Here is an 18,598-nt window from a genome sequence, read left to right as displayed (position 1 = left end):
ATACCAGGAGATATGCCAGGCCCGCCTCGTCTGTTGACTCATCCATCTGTAACGCATAGAATTCACTGGCTTGTATGCAAAGCAGTAATTGTTTTAAAACATCTCCTGCAATGTCATGCGTCGTGAAACAGTGTTTGATGAAGACATTGTCTGTATAGTTTTTTTGGCCTTTTCCCCCAACATTGTCACAGCCATATCCACTGCAGCAGGAAGAATTAAGTCCTCCACAATAGTATGGGGCTTGCCTGTCCTAGCCACTCGGTAGCTCATATAAGACGCTTCTAGCCCCTTCTTATTAATGGTATCTGTTGCTTTTATACATGTCTTACTACTCAAAAGTCTTAATTCTCACTCAAACTCCTGTGGCTTATTTTTCAAATTGGCATGTTTTGTTTCTAAATGTCTGCGCAAGAGTGAAGGTTTCATCGAGTTGTGAGAGAGTACTTTTGCACATGGCTGAGGAAAGGCACTAGTCCCAATATAAGTGAACCCCAAATTAATGTAGTTCTCATCGTATTTGCGCCTCTTCGATGGTCCAACGTCCCTGTCTGTTGTTCGGTGCTTTCCCGGGTAAGGGGGCAGTAACTCTTCGGCTGCATCAGATTCACAACTGTCAGTGTCCATGCTAGGTGGGCTAACAACAAATGTAGAATTTCTGATGCTAGCATTGGATGTGCTCGTGGAAGCAGAACAACTTGTGTCGTCGACAGGTGCAGGTGTGTAGTACTGCTGGTAGTAGCAGTACTACCAGTAGAGCTGGTATGTGTCTCTATGGATGCAGGCCTTACTTTTTTTTAACCATTTATCAATTTTCGAGCAAACAGAATGAGCAGCAACTACGTTTTGCTACACTAATGCTACATTAGTGGAATTCCCACGAGAGAGAAACGGTTAAAGTGATTGGATGTTAATTATTTGACTAGGCTACCTGTATTTGACATTGTGTTATTTAGCTGAACACTAGATGGTTGAATTTTATTTTTGGCAGTGAAATGAGGCTACTCAGGGGAGAAAAAAACCTCACCCAAATGTATAGCCCTGTTGGAAAATATAAATGGACTGTTTGAAAATGTGAAGAAAAAAATGTAATAATAAAAAATGTGATTCACATTTTTATCTGGCGTACCCCCGACAGCATTGCACGTACCCCCCAGTTTGGGAACACCTGCTCTACATTAATCCTTCGGAAACAAATATTTAGAAAGGGAATACTTTGACCAAATTTCCAAAATTGATTTTCTGAACATTGTCACCAAGTTAACCCATTAGGGAAACTATTTACTGTATTAAATTGCCCATTGGTCTTTAATAAAGAACCTTTCACATTGAACAGCGCTGTTCTTTGTTTACACTCATTTGGCATCGTTAAAGAATTCACATTGGAACACATGCAACTGTGGCCATGTGCTAAAGCAGTAAGGAAGTGCTTAAAAAACGAATGAAAAGATTTCAACAATAAAATACTTTATTAACTTCAAGTACTAAAGATAGTAGTCTACAATTAGGAAAAACTTAAAACACAAAGGCTTAGGTAAAAACCTAGGCCTAGATCATTAGATCCGTTTAGTAACTCTGAGAGCATATTTCTGTTCTGCCCTTTGGAGCAGGACATGTAATGTCCATGGCCTTTTCATTGCAAAAGTCCTGATCTTCTCAAACATACATGTTTGCCGGGTTCTGTCCAGTCTGGGGGATGCTTTCACATCTCTGGGAGGAAGGATGTCAACATTTCACAGCAGCTGAAAACTGGTTCCATCTGAGTGAAAGGTTCTTGGCCACAACACCAGGCTCCAGATAATAAAAGCTGTAAAGGAGGAAAGCAGACAAGACATCATCCTTGCATACTTGCAATAATATTAATTGACCCCCAAGTTCAAGCCATAAACTCAAAGTACAAAAACAAAATACCTGAAGGGTTGCTTGTTCACCCTCGATAATCTCCTTGTACTGTTGGCAGAAAGCAGGTTTATGCTGAAAGACAAATTCCTGAGAAAAATAAGTTAAAACATGAATTAACTAATGTCCTGTTGACTGCTACAGCTGTACTAAAATGCCTTGTACACACTTAACCTGCTTCCAGCCCAACAATGGCAATGCAGATAACTAGCTAGCTATATGTAGTAAACATTTAGCTTCAGAATTACCATTACCAAAAAACAACCTTGAAATCTATAATCCACTGATGTATTTAGCTATAATTTTATCGTGGCTAGCAAGCTAGCTAGCCAACTTAGCATGTGTCCCTATAACGTAACGGGTTTGATTAGCTTGCTAATCGATTAGCATTTGCCCCACAGTGGCTATTTTCGGTAGCTAGCTAGTTAAACATGACTAACTGGCAAACATGAAAAAGATAATCGTCATGCATGCCTTACACATCAGCAATCAACATTAACAGCAGAATGCAACTGGTCAGCTCCGGTAGCTGGCTTGCGTTGCTTCATCTCGCAATGAGCCATCTGTAAACAATGGCTTGTTGCAGGACGACGCAATCTATAACTGTACCTGTATGCAACTGTCAAGCTAGCTATATAGCTTACAAAAGCTAGCAATGAAAACTACTATATGGTTGCGATAATAATGTATACACAGTGCATTCGGAAAGTATTCAGACCCCTTCATTTTTTCCACATTTTGTTACGTTACAGCCTTATTCTAAAATTCATGAGGAAAAACTTATTTTAATCTGTCTACACACAATACCCCAAAGCAAAAACAGGGTTTTAGGAATTTTTGCTAATTTATTAAAAAATTTAAAACATATCTTATTCACATAAGTATTCAGACCTTTTGCTATGAGACTCGAAATTGAGCTCAGGTGCATCCTGTTTCCATTGATCATCCTTGATGTTTCTACAACTTGATTGGAGTCCACCTGGGGTAAATTCAATTGATTGGACATGATTTGGAAAGGCACACACCTGTCTATATAAGGTCCCACAGTTGACAGTGCATGTCAGAGCAAGCCATGAGGTCGAAGGAATTGTCCGTAGAGCTCCGAGACATGATTGTGTTGAGGCACAGATCTGTGGAAGGGTACGAAAACATTTCTGCAGCATTGAAGGTCCCTCAGGAACACAGTGGCCTCCATCATTCCTAAATGGAAGAAGTTTGGAACCACCAAGACTCTTCCTAGAGCTGGCCGCCTGGCCAAACGGCGCAATCGGGGGAGAAGGGCCTTGGTCAGAGAGGTGACCAAGAACCCGATGGTCACTCTGATAGAGCTCCAGAGTTCCTCTGTGGAGATGGGAAATCCTTCCAGAAGGACAACCATCTCTGCAGCACTCCACCAATAAGGTCTTTATGGTAGAGTGGCCAGGCAGAAGCTACTCCTCAGTAAAAGGCACATGACAGCCAGCTTGGAGTTTGCCAAAAGGTACCTAAAGGACTCTCAGACCATGAAACAAGATTTTCTGGTCTGATGAAACCAAGATTGAATGCCAAGCGTCATGTCTGGAGGAAACCTGGCACCATCTCTATGGTGAAGCATGGTGGTAGTGGCAGCATCACGCTGTGGGGATGTTTTTCAGCGGCAATGACTGGGAGACTAGTCAGGATTGAGGGAAAGATGAACGGAGCAAAGTACAGAGATCCTTTATGAAAACCTGCTCCAGAGCACTCAAGACCTCAGACTGGGGCTAAGAATCACCATCCAACAGGACAACGACCCTAAGCACACAGCCAAGACAACGCAGGAGTGGCTTCGGGACAGGTCTCTGAATGTCCTTTAGTTAACCATACACAAGGTAGTTACTATACCTGCCCTGCTGGCCAAATTAGCTAAAGTTCTTGATTCAAATTACTAAGATAAATAAAACGTCTCAAATTGGCACTTTTGCGTTAACGTCTTTTGAGGTATTTTCTGATCAGCTTCTCACTTTTTTGTTAATCCCGTTTTCAGTTCAACCACACACCATGCCCAAATGAAAAATGACAGTTGGAACTATTTTATGTCTTGTTTCTAGGCTACCAGTTACAGTGCTTTTAGCTTGCGGTTTGCGCCGTGCCTTTATGCAGATGGAATACAAAATGTTTAGCTAGTGTCTGAAAGAATTATATAGATTTAGTATTTGTCAAATTATTGAACATAAGTTGTACTTAGCATATCAAAAAGCATATCAAGATCCTGATATGGACCTCCAGTCAAGAGCATACACTTTGTATGTGCTGAGAAACTGTACTATGTAGGCCTAATTTGTCTATAGGCAGCCGCCTCTGATGTGCAACATAGTCTGCTTCACGGGAACATGGCTCGCTCGAGATATTACTGTCTGACTCTGTAAAGCCAGTTGGGTTTTCAGTACATCGTGCAGACAGGAACAAACATCTCTCCGGGAAGCAGAAGGGTGGAGGTAAATGTTTTATGACTAACGACTTATGGTGTAACTGTGATAACATACAGGAACTCAAGTCCTGTTCACCCTAGAATATCTCCTATATCATCAAATGTCGACCGTACTATCTCCCAAGAGAATTTTTGTCAATAATAGCCACAGCGGTCTATATACCCCTAAAGCCGATACCACGACGGCCCTCAAAGAACTTCACTGGACTTTTTGCAAACTGGAAACCACATATCCTGTGGCTGCATTTATTGTAGCTGGGGATTTTAAGAAAGCAAATTTTAGGAAAAGGCTCCCAAATTCTATCAACAGATTGACTGTTGTACTCGCGCTGCTAAAACTCTCGACCATTGTTCTACTACTTTCCAGAATGCATAAGGCCCTCGCCGGCCCTTCATTCGGCAAATCGGACCACGATTCCACCATGCTCCTCCTCTCCTATAGGCAGAAACTCAAACAGGAAGCACCCGTGGTGAGGACTATTCAACGATGGTTTGACCAATCGGAATCCACACTTCAAGATTGTATTGATCACGCGGACTGGGATATGTTCAGAGTAGCTTCAGAAAATAATATTGACACATATATCGATACAGTGAATGAGTTTATCGGGAAGTGCATAGGAGATGTTGTACCCATTAATACCTACCCCAACCAGAAACGTGAGTAAGACATTTAGCTGCCTCCTCAGAGCATGTGCAGACCAGCTGGCTGATGTTTTTACGGATATATTCAATCTCTCCCTATCCCAGTCTGTTGTACCCACATGCTTCAAGATGGCCACCATTGTCCCTGTACCTAAGAAAGCAAAGGTAATTGAACTAAATGACTATTGTCCCGTAGTACTCACGTCTGTCATTATGAAGTGCTTTGAGAGACTAGTCAAGGATCATATCACCGCCACCTTACCTGTCACCCTAGACCCACTTCAATTTGCTTACCGCCACAATAGATCCACAGATGATGCAATCGCCACCACACTGCCCTGTCCCATCTGGACAAGAGGTAAGAATGCTGTTCATTGACTATAGCTCAGCATTCAACACCATAGTACCCTCCAAGCTCATCATCAAGCTTGAGGTCCTGGGTCTGAACCCCGTCCTGTGCGACTGGGCCCTGGACTTCCTGACTAGTTGCCCCCAGGTGGTGAAGGTAGGAAACAACACCTCTTCGCTGATCCTCAACACTGGGGCCCCACAAGAGTGCGTGCTCAGCCTCCTCCTGTACTCCCTGTTCACCCATGACTGCGTGGCCAAGCACGCCTCCAACTCAATCATCAGCCTACAGGGAGGAGGTGAGGGCTCTGGGAGTGTGGTGACAGGAAAATAACCTCTCACTCAACGTCAACAAAACTAAGAAGATGATCGTGGACTTCAGGAAACAGCAGAGGGAGCACCCCCCATCCAGATCTATGGGACCGCAGTGGAGAAGGTGGAAAGCTTCATGTTCCTCGGCGTACACATCACTGACAAACTGAAATGGTCCACCCACACAGACAGTGTGGTGAAGAAGGCGCAACAGCACCTCCTCAACCTCAGGAGGCTAAAGAAATTTGGCTTAACACCTAAAACACTCAAACTTTTACAGATGCACAATTGAGAGTATCCTGTCGGGCTGTATCACCGCCTGATACGCCAACTGCACCGCCCACAAGCTCTCCAGAGGGTGGTGCAATCTGCTCAACGCATTACCGGGGGCAAACTTCCCGCACTCCTGGACACCTACAGCACCCGATACCATAGGAAGGCCAAAAAGATCATCAAAGATATCAACCACCCGAGCCACTGCCTGTTCACCCCGCTATCATCCAGAAGGCGAGGTCAGTACAGGTGCATCAAAGCTGGGACCGAGAGACTAAAGAACCATCACTAGCACATCAGAGGCGGCTGCCTATAGACATAGATTAGGAATCACTGGCCACTTTTAGAAATGGATCACTAGCCACTTTAATAATGTTTCTATATCTACCATTACTCATCTCATATGTATAAACTGCCCTCAACACTATTCTACGGTATCTTAGGTACTTTTAAATTGTTTACATATTGCATCACCCATTTCATATGTTAACTCAGCAAAAAAAGAAATGTCCCTTTTTCAGGACACTGTCTTTCAAAGATAATTCGTAAAAATCCAAATAACTTCACAGATCTTCATTGTAACTGGTTTCAACACTGTTTCCCATGCTTGTTCAATGAACCATAAACAATTAATGAACATGCACCTGTGGAACGGTCGTTAAGACACTAACAGCTTACAGACAGTAGTCAATTAAGGTCACAGTTATGAAAACTTAGGACACTAAAGAGGCCTTTCTACTGACTCTGAAAAACACCAAAAGAAAGATGCCCAGGGTCCCTGCTCATCTGCGTGAACGTGCCTTAGGCATGCTGCAAGGAGGCATGAGGACTGCAGATGTGGCCAGGGCAATAAATTGCAATGTCCGTACTGTGAGACACCTAAGACAGTGCTACAGGGAGACAGGAAGGACAGCTGATCGTCCTCGCAGTGGCAGACCACGTGTAAAAACACCTGCACAGGATCGGTACATCCGAACATCACGCCTGCGGGACAGGTACAGGATGGCAACAACTGCCCGAGTTACACCAGGAATGCACAATCCCTCCATCAGTGCTCAGACTGTCCGCAATAGGCTGAGAGGCTGGACTGAGGGCTTGTAAGCCTGTTGTAAGGCAGGTCCTCACCAGACATTACCGGCAACAATGTCGCCTATGGGCACAAACCCACCGTCGCTGGACCAGACAGGACTGGCAAAAAGTGCTCTTCACTGACGAGTCGCGTTTTTTTCTCACCAAGGGTGATGTTCGGATTCGCGTTTATCATCGAAGGAATGAGCGTTACACCGAGGCCTGTACTCTGGAGCGGGATCGATTTGGAGGTTGAGGGTCCGTCATGGTCTGGGGCGGTGTGTCACAGCATCATCGGACTGAGCTTGTTGTCATTGCAGGTAATCTCAACGCTGTGTGTTACAGGGAAGACATCCTCCTTCCTCATGTGGTACCCTTCCTGCAGGCTCATCCTGACAGGCTCATCCTCATCCTCCAGCATGACAAGGCCACCAGCCATACTGCTTGTTCTGTGCGTGATTCCTGCAAGACAGGTATGTCAGTGTTCTGCCATGGCCAGCGAACCCATTGAGCATATCTAGGACCTGTTGGATCGGAGGGTGAGGGCTAGGGCCATTCCCGACAGAAATGTCCGGGAAATTGCAGGTGCCTTGGTGGAAGTGTGGGGTAACATCTCACAGCAAGAACTGGCAAATCTGGTACAGTCCATGAGGAGGAGATGCACTGCAGTACGTAATGCAGCTGGTGACCACACCAGATACTGACTGTTACTTTTGATTTTGACCCCCCCCCCCCCTTTGTTCAGGAACACATTATTCCATTTCTGTTCGTCACATGTCTGTGGATCTTGTTCAGTTTATTTCTCAGTTGTTGAATCTTGTTATGTTCATACAAATATTTACACATTAAGATAAACGCAGTTGACAGTGAGGACGTTTCTTTTTTTGCTGAGTTTATGTACTGTATTGTATTCTATACTACACCAATGACTGTTAAACAGCCACCCATCACATCAGAGGCTGCTGCCTATAGACAGATTAGGAATCACTGGCCACTTTAAGGAAATGAAACTCTAGCCAATTTAATAATGTCTCCGTATCTTTCATTACTCATCTCATATGTGTATATATTATATTCTATTCAATGCCACTGTATCTTAGTCCAATGCCGCTCTGACATATATATATATATATTCTTAATCCATTCCTTACTTAGATGAATGTGTATTTTGGGTATATGTTGTGAAACTGTTAGATATTACTGCACTGTCGGAGCTAGAAGCACAAGCATTTGGCTAAACCATCTGCTAAACACGTTTATGTGACCAATAAAATTGATTTGATACCGTCAGTATAAATAAGATGTCCACATAGGTATATCTCAGGATATCTAATTAGTCAATATCCGGCCATACCATGTATGATATATCGGAAAAATATGGATTTCATATTTGACAAATTATTGAGCATGTGCTGAAAACTTAGAAATGCATCAGAAATCGTCCTTATTTTCAGCATGTCAAGATCCGGATATGGACCTCAGCCAAAAGAAAGAAGCATATCTGGAGTCAATATAGCTTATTATCTTGAATGTGCTGAGAAAACACAGATAGGCGATGTATACAGTCAGTATTTGTCAACATGAAGAGAGAAAATAGGATGTCACATATCTCAGGATATTGAACGAGTCCATATCCGGCCATAGGATATGTCCATGTGTGATATTCTGAGTTATTCCATTATCATACAGTACGTCTAAATGACACATCTTGATTCAGAATTTGTTGGGATATGGTGCAAATCCACAAAACTCAAAATATGCATTGGGAATGGTTTGTATTCTCTAGAATATAAAAAAAAACGTGTAATGTAAAGATATCCACTGATATGGACCCTTTCCGCCCAGTGAAACCTCCCTGGTCTTTGTAGTTGAACCTGTGCTTGAAATTCACTTCTCGAGTGACGGACCTTACACGTAATTGTATGTGTGGGGTTATTCAAAACACCTATTATTGAACACTGAATGAGTCCATGCAACTTGTGATTTGTTGGATATTTCTTAATCTCTTGTTTCTTCTTTTTTGTTATTTAAAAAAAATTATTTGTGTATTAGTGTTGTACTGTTAGACATTTATTGCACTGCTAGGGCTAGAAACATGCATTTCGCTGCTGCTGCTTTAACATATGCTAATCGGTGTACGTGACAAATAAACTTTGATTTGAAATGACACCGCACTGGATCTCTAAAATAGGGCTTTAGATTCTATGAGCTGCTGCACATGAAGCAGACTTTTTCTGTCTCGTGTGTGTGTGTGTGTGTGTGTTTATATATTCTCTCTGTGTCTGTGTGTGTGTCCTTGTTTCGGTTAGAGGTCAAAGGATCTGGAGAGTGTGCTGTATTCATTTCCAGTTTCCATTATGTGGCTGGATTCCCATGATGATACTAACTTCCCTTTCCCACTCTGCCCTTGCCGGGACAAAACGCCTCTGTTGTAGGACCAACAACAGAAAGACCTCAAAGAGAGAGACTGTACCCAAAATGTTCCTTCAATAAAGTGTCCCAGGCCAAAGTGCCCCCAGAAGACAGCTGTTTTTCTGACCAGTTTGTCCTGTCTGTGTTGTCAAGCATAAGGGCACTTGTAGTAAACATCATTCCACCTGCACTTACACACTCAATTCAAGGGCTTTACTGGCATGGGAAACGTGTATGTTAACATTGCCAAAGCAAGTGAAGTAGATAATAAACAAAAGTAAAATAAACAATACAAATTAACAGTAAACATTACACTCACAGAAGTTACAAAAGAATAAAGACATTTCAAATGTCATGTGTATATATACAGTATTGTAACGATGTGCAAATAGTGAAAGTACAAAAGGGAAAATTAATAAGCATAAATATGGGTTGTATTTACAATGGTGTTTGTTCTTCACTGGTTGCCCTTTTGTGGCAACAGGTCACAAATCTTGCTGCTGTGATGGCACATTGGTATTTCACCTAGTAGATATGGGAGTTTATCAAAATTGGGTTTGTTTTCGAATTCTTTGTGGATCTGTGTAATCTGAGGGAAATATGTGTCTCTAATATTGTCATACATTTGGCAGGAGGTTAAGAAGTGTAACTCAGTTTCCACCTCATTTTTTGGGCAGTGTGCACATAGCCTGTCTTCTCTTGAGAGCCAGGTCTGCCTACTGCGGCCTTTCTCAATAGCAAGGCTATGCCGACTGAGTCTGTACATTGTCAAAGCTTTCCTTAAGTTTGGGTCAGTCACAGTGGTCAGGTATTCTGCCACCGTGTACTCTGTTTAGGGCCAAGTAGCATTCTAGTTTACTGTTTTTTTTGTTAATTCTTTCCAATGTGTTAAGTAATTATTTTTTTGTTTTCTCATGATTTGGGTGGGTCTAATTGTGTTGCTGTCCTGGGGCTCTGTGGGGTGTGTTTGTCTCTGTCCTCTCCTTTTCTATCTCTACTGTTCTCTCTCTCTCGTTCTTTCTGAGACACACCGCTCCTGGATGAGGCTTGTTTTTTTCTGCATCAAAGCATTGTCTTTGTTTCCATCCTCTGGTTCAGTGAAAGGCTGTTGGGTTCAGTTCCGTGTTAGAATATGTGTGATTCTGTTAAAAAATAACTTGTTCTTGTGACAGTGCAGAGAGATGTTAGCACATGTTAAACTGTTCACATGGGAGGATTGTTCTTCTCATAAAAACATAAATCGCATACCACAGAAATGAAGGCTTTAATATGTTTGGTTGGTAGACTGTTCTGTAAAAGTGTGAGGGAAAACTGTGAGAAATGGAATTGGGCTCATGACACATTGATATGACTCCTTTCAGATGTAGACACTCAGATATGAGCCATTTTGACACACATCGCTGCTGTAGTATTGACGTCATGTTGTGTGTTTCAGGAGCAGAGACGTGACCTGGGCCAGAGCCTGGACTTCCCCTCCACTCTGCCCCCTCTGAGACGAGCCAAGTCCCTGGACCGCAGGACCACCGAGTCTGTCATGACCGTTAGTACCATTTTACTCTCCTCTCTTCTGTCGTTCCGTCTTACTACGTTACCTCTCAGGGTGTGCCTACTCAAACACACACCAGGGAGAGTTTGAAACTGAGAACATTGTAATCAGTGAGCGTTGTTTACCTAAGGCGTGTGTGCGTGTTCTTGTATGTGTGGGCTAAGCTGAAGGAGCTTTCTCTCCAGGGCCAGACAACACCACAATAGTTCTGCTGTTCTCCTAAAGCTGCGGGGTTAGAGGTCATCAGCAACGCCAGGACTTTAGCCCGGCTGAGTTGAGGGGTTGTGGGGTTGGTGGAGTATACGGGTTGGGTAACATTGTGAGTATACGGGTTGGGTAACAGGGTTAAGAGTATTTGGGTTGAGAAAGGGCCCAGCAGGCCTTAGCTAGTGTAAATGTTATGATAATGAGCCACTGTGTCCTATTAAAGCACTAAACCTTTTAACCACATGGGACTGGAGTTTCTGGCTAGAACATCATGTCGTTACAGCAGCTTTGGTTGGGAAATGATACTCCTGGCTTGGCTGTAGTAATGAATGAATGAACCCATATTGGTACACAGAGTGCCTTTGTTGGTTCAATAAAATAGGCCGTCAAGGGATTGTTATAGTTTCATAAAGTTGATTATCTATTAGTCTGCACCTCGTGAACTTTGACAAATTCATTAGGTATTTTGGGGGGTCTTTTGGTTCCTACTCTTTTGGGCTGTATTCGCGACCAGGGTTTTTATGACTGGGATGTTAGATGATGATACTGTAAACTAACGGACAGTCAAGGGCACTGTGATGGGTGATGTGGTTAGGACATACTGTTTCAGAGCTGGTTGGTTGGTGTCCTGGATGTCCTAATGCAGTCCTCCATGCCACAGGGGGCAGCACAGTCTCCTCTCCTGTCCAGGTTATCTTCTTGCTACTCATGTGTTCGGCCATGGCCCTCAGGCCTCTGTGTGTCGCCACCCATTCTGCTGTGTGTGTGTCTCGTGTATGTTTGATGAGTGTGTGTTTGTGAGAGAAAGAGTGTGTGTGTGTGTGTGCCACAAACCAGCACTGCTTCCCCAGGGCACTTTGTTTGTTTTCTTCCACTGTGTGAAACCACAACAGACATTAAATGTTTTATTGGACTTGTACAGAAGGCTCTGTGATGCTGAATGGAGTAGGTACATATTTCCCCTAACCACTGCTCCAGGGTCAGTTACTATTGTATCCTCCTAATGTTAATGGTAGGATTGGTGGTAAGGTAATCTGATCCTAGATATGTGATCAGGGGAAACTTCTACCTCACGCAGAGCCAGCATGTGGATGGTGTTTTCCTGCTCTTTCTCAGACATCAAGTTTTGTTTTGAAGGTTGACCAAAGTTAACTGATGAAGGGTCTTTTTGACCTTACAAATGTTCGATATAGTCGTTACAAATATTCTAAATTGTCTATATACGTTACCATCTAAGTAACAAAGTGCAGAAAATGTAGCATGTTGGATTTAAAATGCTTCTGTCAGCTATGTACTCTAGTCGCTTAGTTGGGTTAATTCATACTTTTCTTTCAGCTGTGAGTGCCTGTAAGTATGACCTGTTAAAATGATGGAGTCCTAAGTGGAACCAAGATGGGCTATGTGGTTTTTAAAAGGCTGCAAGATTAGTATCTGTGTGTTTCAGCATCTCTTGGTTCATCTTGCATGATCTTACTGTGTGGGTTCACTAGACTGCCACTAGACCACAGGTTGATTTAATTGGCATTTTTAAAGAGTACATTTTGTTATGCTTGTAGGGATGTTGTGTAATAATGCTGAGCATATTTGTTTCTCATTCCAGCCCGACTTGCTGAACTTCAAGAAAGGTTGGATGGTGAAGCTGGATGAGCAAGGACATGTAAGCAATAAATAAAACCTAGGAACTTCACCAGAACAACCGATGTTGCTTTTCTAATGTTTCAGAGAAATTGAATCACTTGAAAAAATAACATTTTATTGATGCCATGAGATTTGAAAATGGTACTTTTCTTTTTGGTGAGTTTATCAAAGTAGGCAGTCGGTTGAAGTTCAAACGGTTATCTGAACGTTCACCTAAAACATTCTAGAACGTCTGTAGCATTCTATGGCCTTTTAGTGCCACGCGTCAGCCGGTCTTTGATGGCACAGCTTCAATGGGGGACAGTTGAAAGGGTACTGTGGTGCTTCTCTTTTTACAGCAGGTCTATGCTCTTTTACAGCTGTGTTGATTGTGTAGACTGATGGTCCAACGCTATATTACACAGTCTAAATTAACATTAAGCTTTCATAGAAATCATTACTTTTCAGAGGGTTACCAACATCACTTCGGTCTCTGCTGTCATAGGGGTTTGTTCTTGTCTTTCTCTTTGCTGTGTGTATTTCACACAGAATGTCATTATTCCATTATTTCTTTGTTTCTCATAACTCTCACTGGCACTAAATGGATGTTTTATTCTCCGGCTACAGCAGTAACAGAACAGTTTCTGTATTCCCAGTGAACTCTGTGACCTGTGTTCCCTCTCTCCTTTTCTGAACAGTGGAAGAAGTATTGGTTCGTACTGACAGACCACAGCCTCGGATACTACAAGGACTCCATTGCTGAAGAGGTGACTTATTTTTCAATCCATCTAGACTGGTCATTCGTCCTAGTTTAACTGTGACCAACAGTAGCAATGGCAGTAGTTCTCTTTAAAGAAATGGAATACATGTTTGCCAATACAGTTTTGTTTTTCCTATTGATATCTTCGTAAGTGCCCAGTTAAAAAATGTATAATCTCCAACTCCTGCAGTGCTGATAATAGTCTATTCTGTCTTCCTGATTTTGTTTTCATCACCTGTAATGTTGCTGTATTGCAGGCTTCAGATCTGGACGGGGAAATAGACCTGTCTACGTGTTATAATGTCACTGAATACCAGGCTCAACGCAACTACGGCTTCCAGATACATGTAAGCCTCAATCACTCGCGTACAATCTCAGATTGTCTTTATGTAATAACAATGATTTGCATTTATGTATTCCCTTTTTACATTTTTTATTAAAAAGCTCTTCAATGTATGGATGTAACACACCCCTTTACTATCACCCAATAGTGCAGAAGTTAACCTGTCTAGCCCCGGGGTTCCGCTAGCGGAACTCCTCCCACTGAAAAGGCAGAGCGCGAAATTCAAAAAATATTTTTGAGAAATATTTAACTTTCACACATTAACAAGTCCAATACAGCAAATGAAAGATAAACATCTTGTGAATCCAGTCAACATGTCCGATTTTTAAAATGTTTTACAGCGAAAACACCACGTATATTTATGTTAGCTCACCACCAAATACAAAAAAGCACAGACATTTTTCACAGCACAGGTAGCATGCACAAAACCAACCAAACTAACCAAGAACCAACCAAACTAACCAAGAAACAACTTCATCAGATGACAGTCTTATAACATGTTACACAATAAATCTGTTTTGTTCGAAAAATTTGCATATTTGAGCTATAAATCAGTTTTACATTGCAGCTACCATCACAGCTACCGTCACAAATAGCACCGAAGCAGCCAGAGTAATTATAGAGACCAACGTGAAATACCTAAATACTCATCATAAAACATTTCTGAAAAATGCATGGTGTACAGCAAATGAAAGACAAGCATCTTGTGAATCCAGCCAATATTTCCGATTTTTTAAAAGTGTTTTACAGCGAAAACACAATATAGCATTATATTAGCTTACTACAATAGCCTACCACACAACCGCATTCATTCATTCAAGGCACGTTAGCGATAGCAATAGGCACGTTAGCGATAGCGAATAAACCAGCAAAAGATATAAATGTTTTCACTAACCTTCATAAACTTCATCAGATGACAGTCCTATAACATCATATTACACAATACATATATGGTTTGTTCGAAAATGTGCATATTTAGAGCTGATATCTGTGGTTATACATTCTGAAAACTTAGCAGCTTTTTCCCAGAATGTCCGGATATTTCTCTGACACTCACCTATTCTGACCAAATAACTATTCATAAACATTACTAAAAAAATACATGTTGTATAGGAAATGATAGATACACTAGTTCTTAATGCAATCGCCGTGTTAGAATTCTAAAAATAACTTCATTAGACATGCAGCTTACGTTATGGCGAGAGAGCGCCCAAAATCTGGGCGCAAACTAATAGTACACATGTTCGACAGATATATGAAATAACATCATAAATGGGTCCTACTTTTGTTGAGCTTCCATCAGAATGTTGTACAAGGGGTCCTTTGTCGGGAACAATCGTTGTTTGGTTTTAGAATGGCATTTTTCCCTCTCGAATGAGCAAGCAAAACTAGCCAAGTGGCGCTAAGCTCTCCTTCGTCACCAAACGCAAAGAACGCAACACGTCTAAACTCCCGAAAAAATTTCAATAATCTAATAAAACTATATTGAAAAAACATACTTTACGATGATATCTTCACATTTATCAAATAAAATCAAAGCCGGAGATATAAGACGTCTATAACGATTGCTTTTCAGAAGCCAATACTGGTGACCTTTATGCGCTTCCTGAACAAACAAATTCTGGGTTCATGTCATTCCAAGCTGTCTCTTTTGACCATAGAAAGAGATTGAGACCCCATTTCACCTCTCACAGCCTATTGACATCTAGTGGAAGGCGTATGAAGTGCATGTATAGTCATAAATCTCAAGCAAAATGATAGGGAGGGCCTGGAACAGAGCCTCGATTTGAGATTTTTCACTTTCTGACAGGAAGTTTGCTGCAAAATGAGTTCTGTTTTACTCACAGATATAATTCAAACAGTTTTAGAAACTTGAGAGTGTTTTCTATCCAATAGTAATAATAATATGCATATTGTACGAGCAAGAATAGAGTACGAGGCCGTTTAAATTGGGCACGATTTTCCCCCAAAGTGTAAATAGCGCCCTCTATCCTCAACAGGTTATTAATATACAGTTTGAATCTAACGCCCTAACTGTCCTCCTCAGACCCAGGAGGGCATGCACACCCTGTCGGCCATGACTGCAGGCATAAGGAGGAACTGGATCCAGGCTGTCATGAAAAACGTCAGACCCTCCACTGCTCCGGATGTGGCAAGCAACCATGGCTCCTTCTCCCCACTGGAGGGACTACTTCGGCCGGACGTGACCCAGGACTCCCTTTCCTCCGAAGCCTCGTCCATGGAGCGAGAGCCAGGGCCAGGCCCCAAGAAAAGTCGGGCCCGCGAGCGCCGGCGAGAGGGCCGTTCCAAGACCTTCGACTGGGCCGAGTTCCGACCCATCGCCCAGGCTCTGGCCCAGCAGCGGGCCCAGGAGGCCCAGCCCCTGCAGACTGACCTAGGAGACCCCGATCGGAGCCAGAGGCGGGAAGAACGAAGGAGGAGAATTGAGTCTGTGACTAGTTCCTCCGTGGACCAACCAGCAGGCTCCGAGGTTGGGAGAATGGACTATGAGAGTGGGGGAGGGAGTGAAGGCAGCCCTGGGGGTGAGTGTGGGGGTCCCCCCTCCCTGGACAGGCAGCAGAAGGTGGAGGAGGAGATCGAGCAGCACTGGCAGCAGGTGGAGCAGACTCCCATCAGGGATGAGAGGAGGGTACCTCTGCCCTCGACACTGCAGACCAGGGAGACGGCCGAGCTGGAGAAACTGCTGGAGAGCTACAAGAAAGGGGTGAGTATGGGTTTTGTGTGCATGTGTATGTGAGTGCGCATGTGGTTCACTTGAACCGAGATCAATGCACTGTAAAAGGTTGGGTTCTTGATAGATCAGTGCTCTCCTGTGTTTCCTCATTTTCACCTTGTCCGTTCTGTGGTGCCTCTCCCAGGTAGAAGAGCTAAAGGTGCAGTTGGAGAGCTGTCACCAGCAACTGGTGGACTCCAACCAGCACAAACACAATCTGGAGGTCCAGCTGAAGACGGCTCTGGAGAGAGAGCAGCACGTCCGCACCGGATACATCTCCCCGGTAAGCACCACAGCTCTAGCTGTTTCTTCTTCTCCACCTCCTCATCCTCAGAGCTGTTTTATTCTCTAGAGGCAGTCGTGTTGAGTTCATACCTGAGCTAAGATTTCAGCAACTCAAAGTACAGATTGAGCTTTGTGTTCTTCTTCCATTTCGTAACCTCCTTTGCATGTTGTATTTTTATTGTGAGAAAACATCAAACTGACTGACATCAAAGCTACAAACCAGCTCCAGAATGTGCCTTTGCATGAGTCCGTTCATTGCATGTGAGGAGAAACATGAAGATCTTGTTTTTATGACTCCTTTTTACAGCTTCTTCTGGTTCATCCCCTCTTGCTGTTGTTTTTTAGATGTAGGACAGATGTCATGAACTCATGCTAGTGTATTGAACATGATGCATTCAATTAATGATTAACATTAGATGGATACGTTTCCTTATCAACGTTCCTGTAATGCTGTAGATGGCATTGAATGCATTAGGCCACTTGACTTCAACAGTAGAGCCATAGTTGTTGAAATGATGACGTTTGGCTCAGAACTGTATAAAAACATTTTTGGCTTGTTTCATTATGATTTTGTTTGCATGCATTTCATATTTTTTCATATTTTATTAACCACTGTTCTGACCATCCATTTTTCTTTTAACTGATGTGTGAGCCATACCATTATGCAGGTATTAGTTGTCTATTGGATTATGTGTGTGTGTGTGTGTGTGTGTGTGTGTGTGTGTGTGTGTGTGTGTGTGTGTGTGTGTGTGTGTGTGTGTGTGTGTGTGTGTGTGTGTGTGTTTGTGTGTGTGTGTGTGGGTGTGTGTGTGTGTGTGTGTGTGTGTGTGTGGGGGGGGGGGGGAAAGAGAGAGCGAGAGAGGTGATTATCTGTCCGTATGGTGGGTGAATTGATGCTTTTTGAATTCCTCACCACATATTGTGTAAATCTGTTGAGGTTATCAAAGACATTTGTTTTTTTTTGGATAGTTTGTGTAACAATCAAAAAGAGATTCAGTTAAAAGGGGACTCTGGAGAAATGTTTGAGTTGATGGCTAGGATGTTCAGAGAGGGAGAGAGGGAATGTAAGCAGTTCATGCTGACCTTTGTGTTTTTTTCTAAAGCCTTCAAAACAGGGCATTGACATCCTCATAAGAAAGGAAAATAATACATTTCCTGTTTATGTTGTGGTTTTTACTGGAACCATACATTTTTACCTGCATTGTTACATTTGCAATTACGCAATGTGATGCAATTTGATGAGTGCCCATTGAGAAATGTTTCTGTTTTTGTGAAAGACACGAAGAGTTCAGAAAAAGGAGATTTCAAGAAGGTTGTTTATTCCTAGGACCTGGTATGCCACTCATCTCTAAGTAAACCACCTAGCTAGCACTAATTTTGCATTACTTACCCCATGAAATAACTCTTAACCATTTAATGTGCATGCTCTTTTGTGATTTACTAACCGTGGCCATTAAATCTCTTTCCATTGCTCTAATTCTAATAATTTAGCCGAATGATAGAAGCTGGATTCTACCTCTAATGTTTTTAATCGTTATGTTTAGTTACATAATTTTGTAGTCAAAATTATAATTATTATGATTTCATAATGTTTAATTTCTATGAATCCAGAGGGAAATAATTGATGGATTACCTAAAACAATTTAGCTAGCCTTTTTCACCCCGCTGTGTGTGTTAACCAACTGTCTGGTCCCCTTTTCCAA

The 18,598-nt window shown here is 42.5% G+C and overlaps 1 protein-coding gene across 3 annotated transcripts in view; it reads left to right on the top strand.

The window, feature by feature from the left end:
* The window catches only part of mprip (myosin phosphatase Rho interacting protein), a 71,449-nt gene that overhangs the window by 31,947 nt on the left and 20,904 nt on the right, over positions 1 to 18,598 (top strand). For all 3 annotated transcript variants that reach the window (XM_071409773.1, XM_071409774.1, XM_071409775.1), the window contains exons 8-13: positions 10,839 to 10,943; positions 12,757 to 12,813; positions 13,472 to 13,540; positions 13,791 to 13,880; positions 15,924 to 16,601; positions 16,756 to 16,893. In XM_071409773.1, the coding sequence (XP_071265874.1) occupies positions 10,839 to 10,943; positions 12,757 to 12,813; positions 13,472 to 13,540; positions 13,791 to 13,880; positions 15,924 to 16,601; positions 16,756 to 16,893 (1,137 nt within the window). The remainder of the gene's footprint in view (positions 1 to 10,838; positions 10,944 to 12,756; positions 12,814 to 13,471; positions 13,541 to 13,790; positions 13,881 to 15,923; positions 16,602 to 16,755; positions 16,894 to 18,598) is intronic.

Source organism: Salvelinus alpinus, chromosome 7 (assembly GCF_045679555.1).
Source record: "Salvelinus alpinus chromosome 7, SLU_Salpinus.1, whole genome shotgun sequence".
Taxonomy (NCBI): domain Eukaryota; kingdom Metazoa; phylum Chordata; class Actinopteri; order Salmoniformes; family Salmonidae; genus Salvelinus; species Salvelinus alpinus.
Note: the sequence above shows the minus strand (reverse complement) of the source record. Positions and strands in the feature narration are given on the sequence as shown.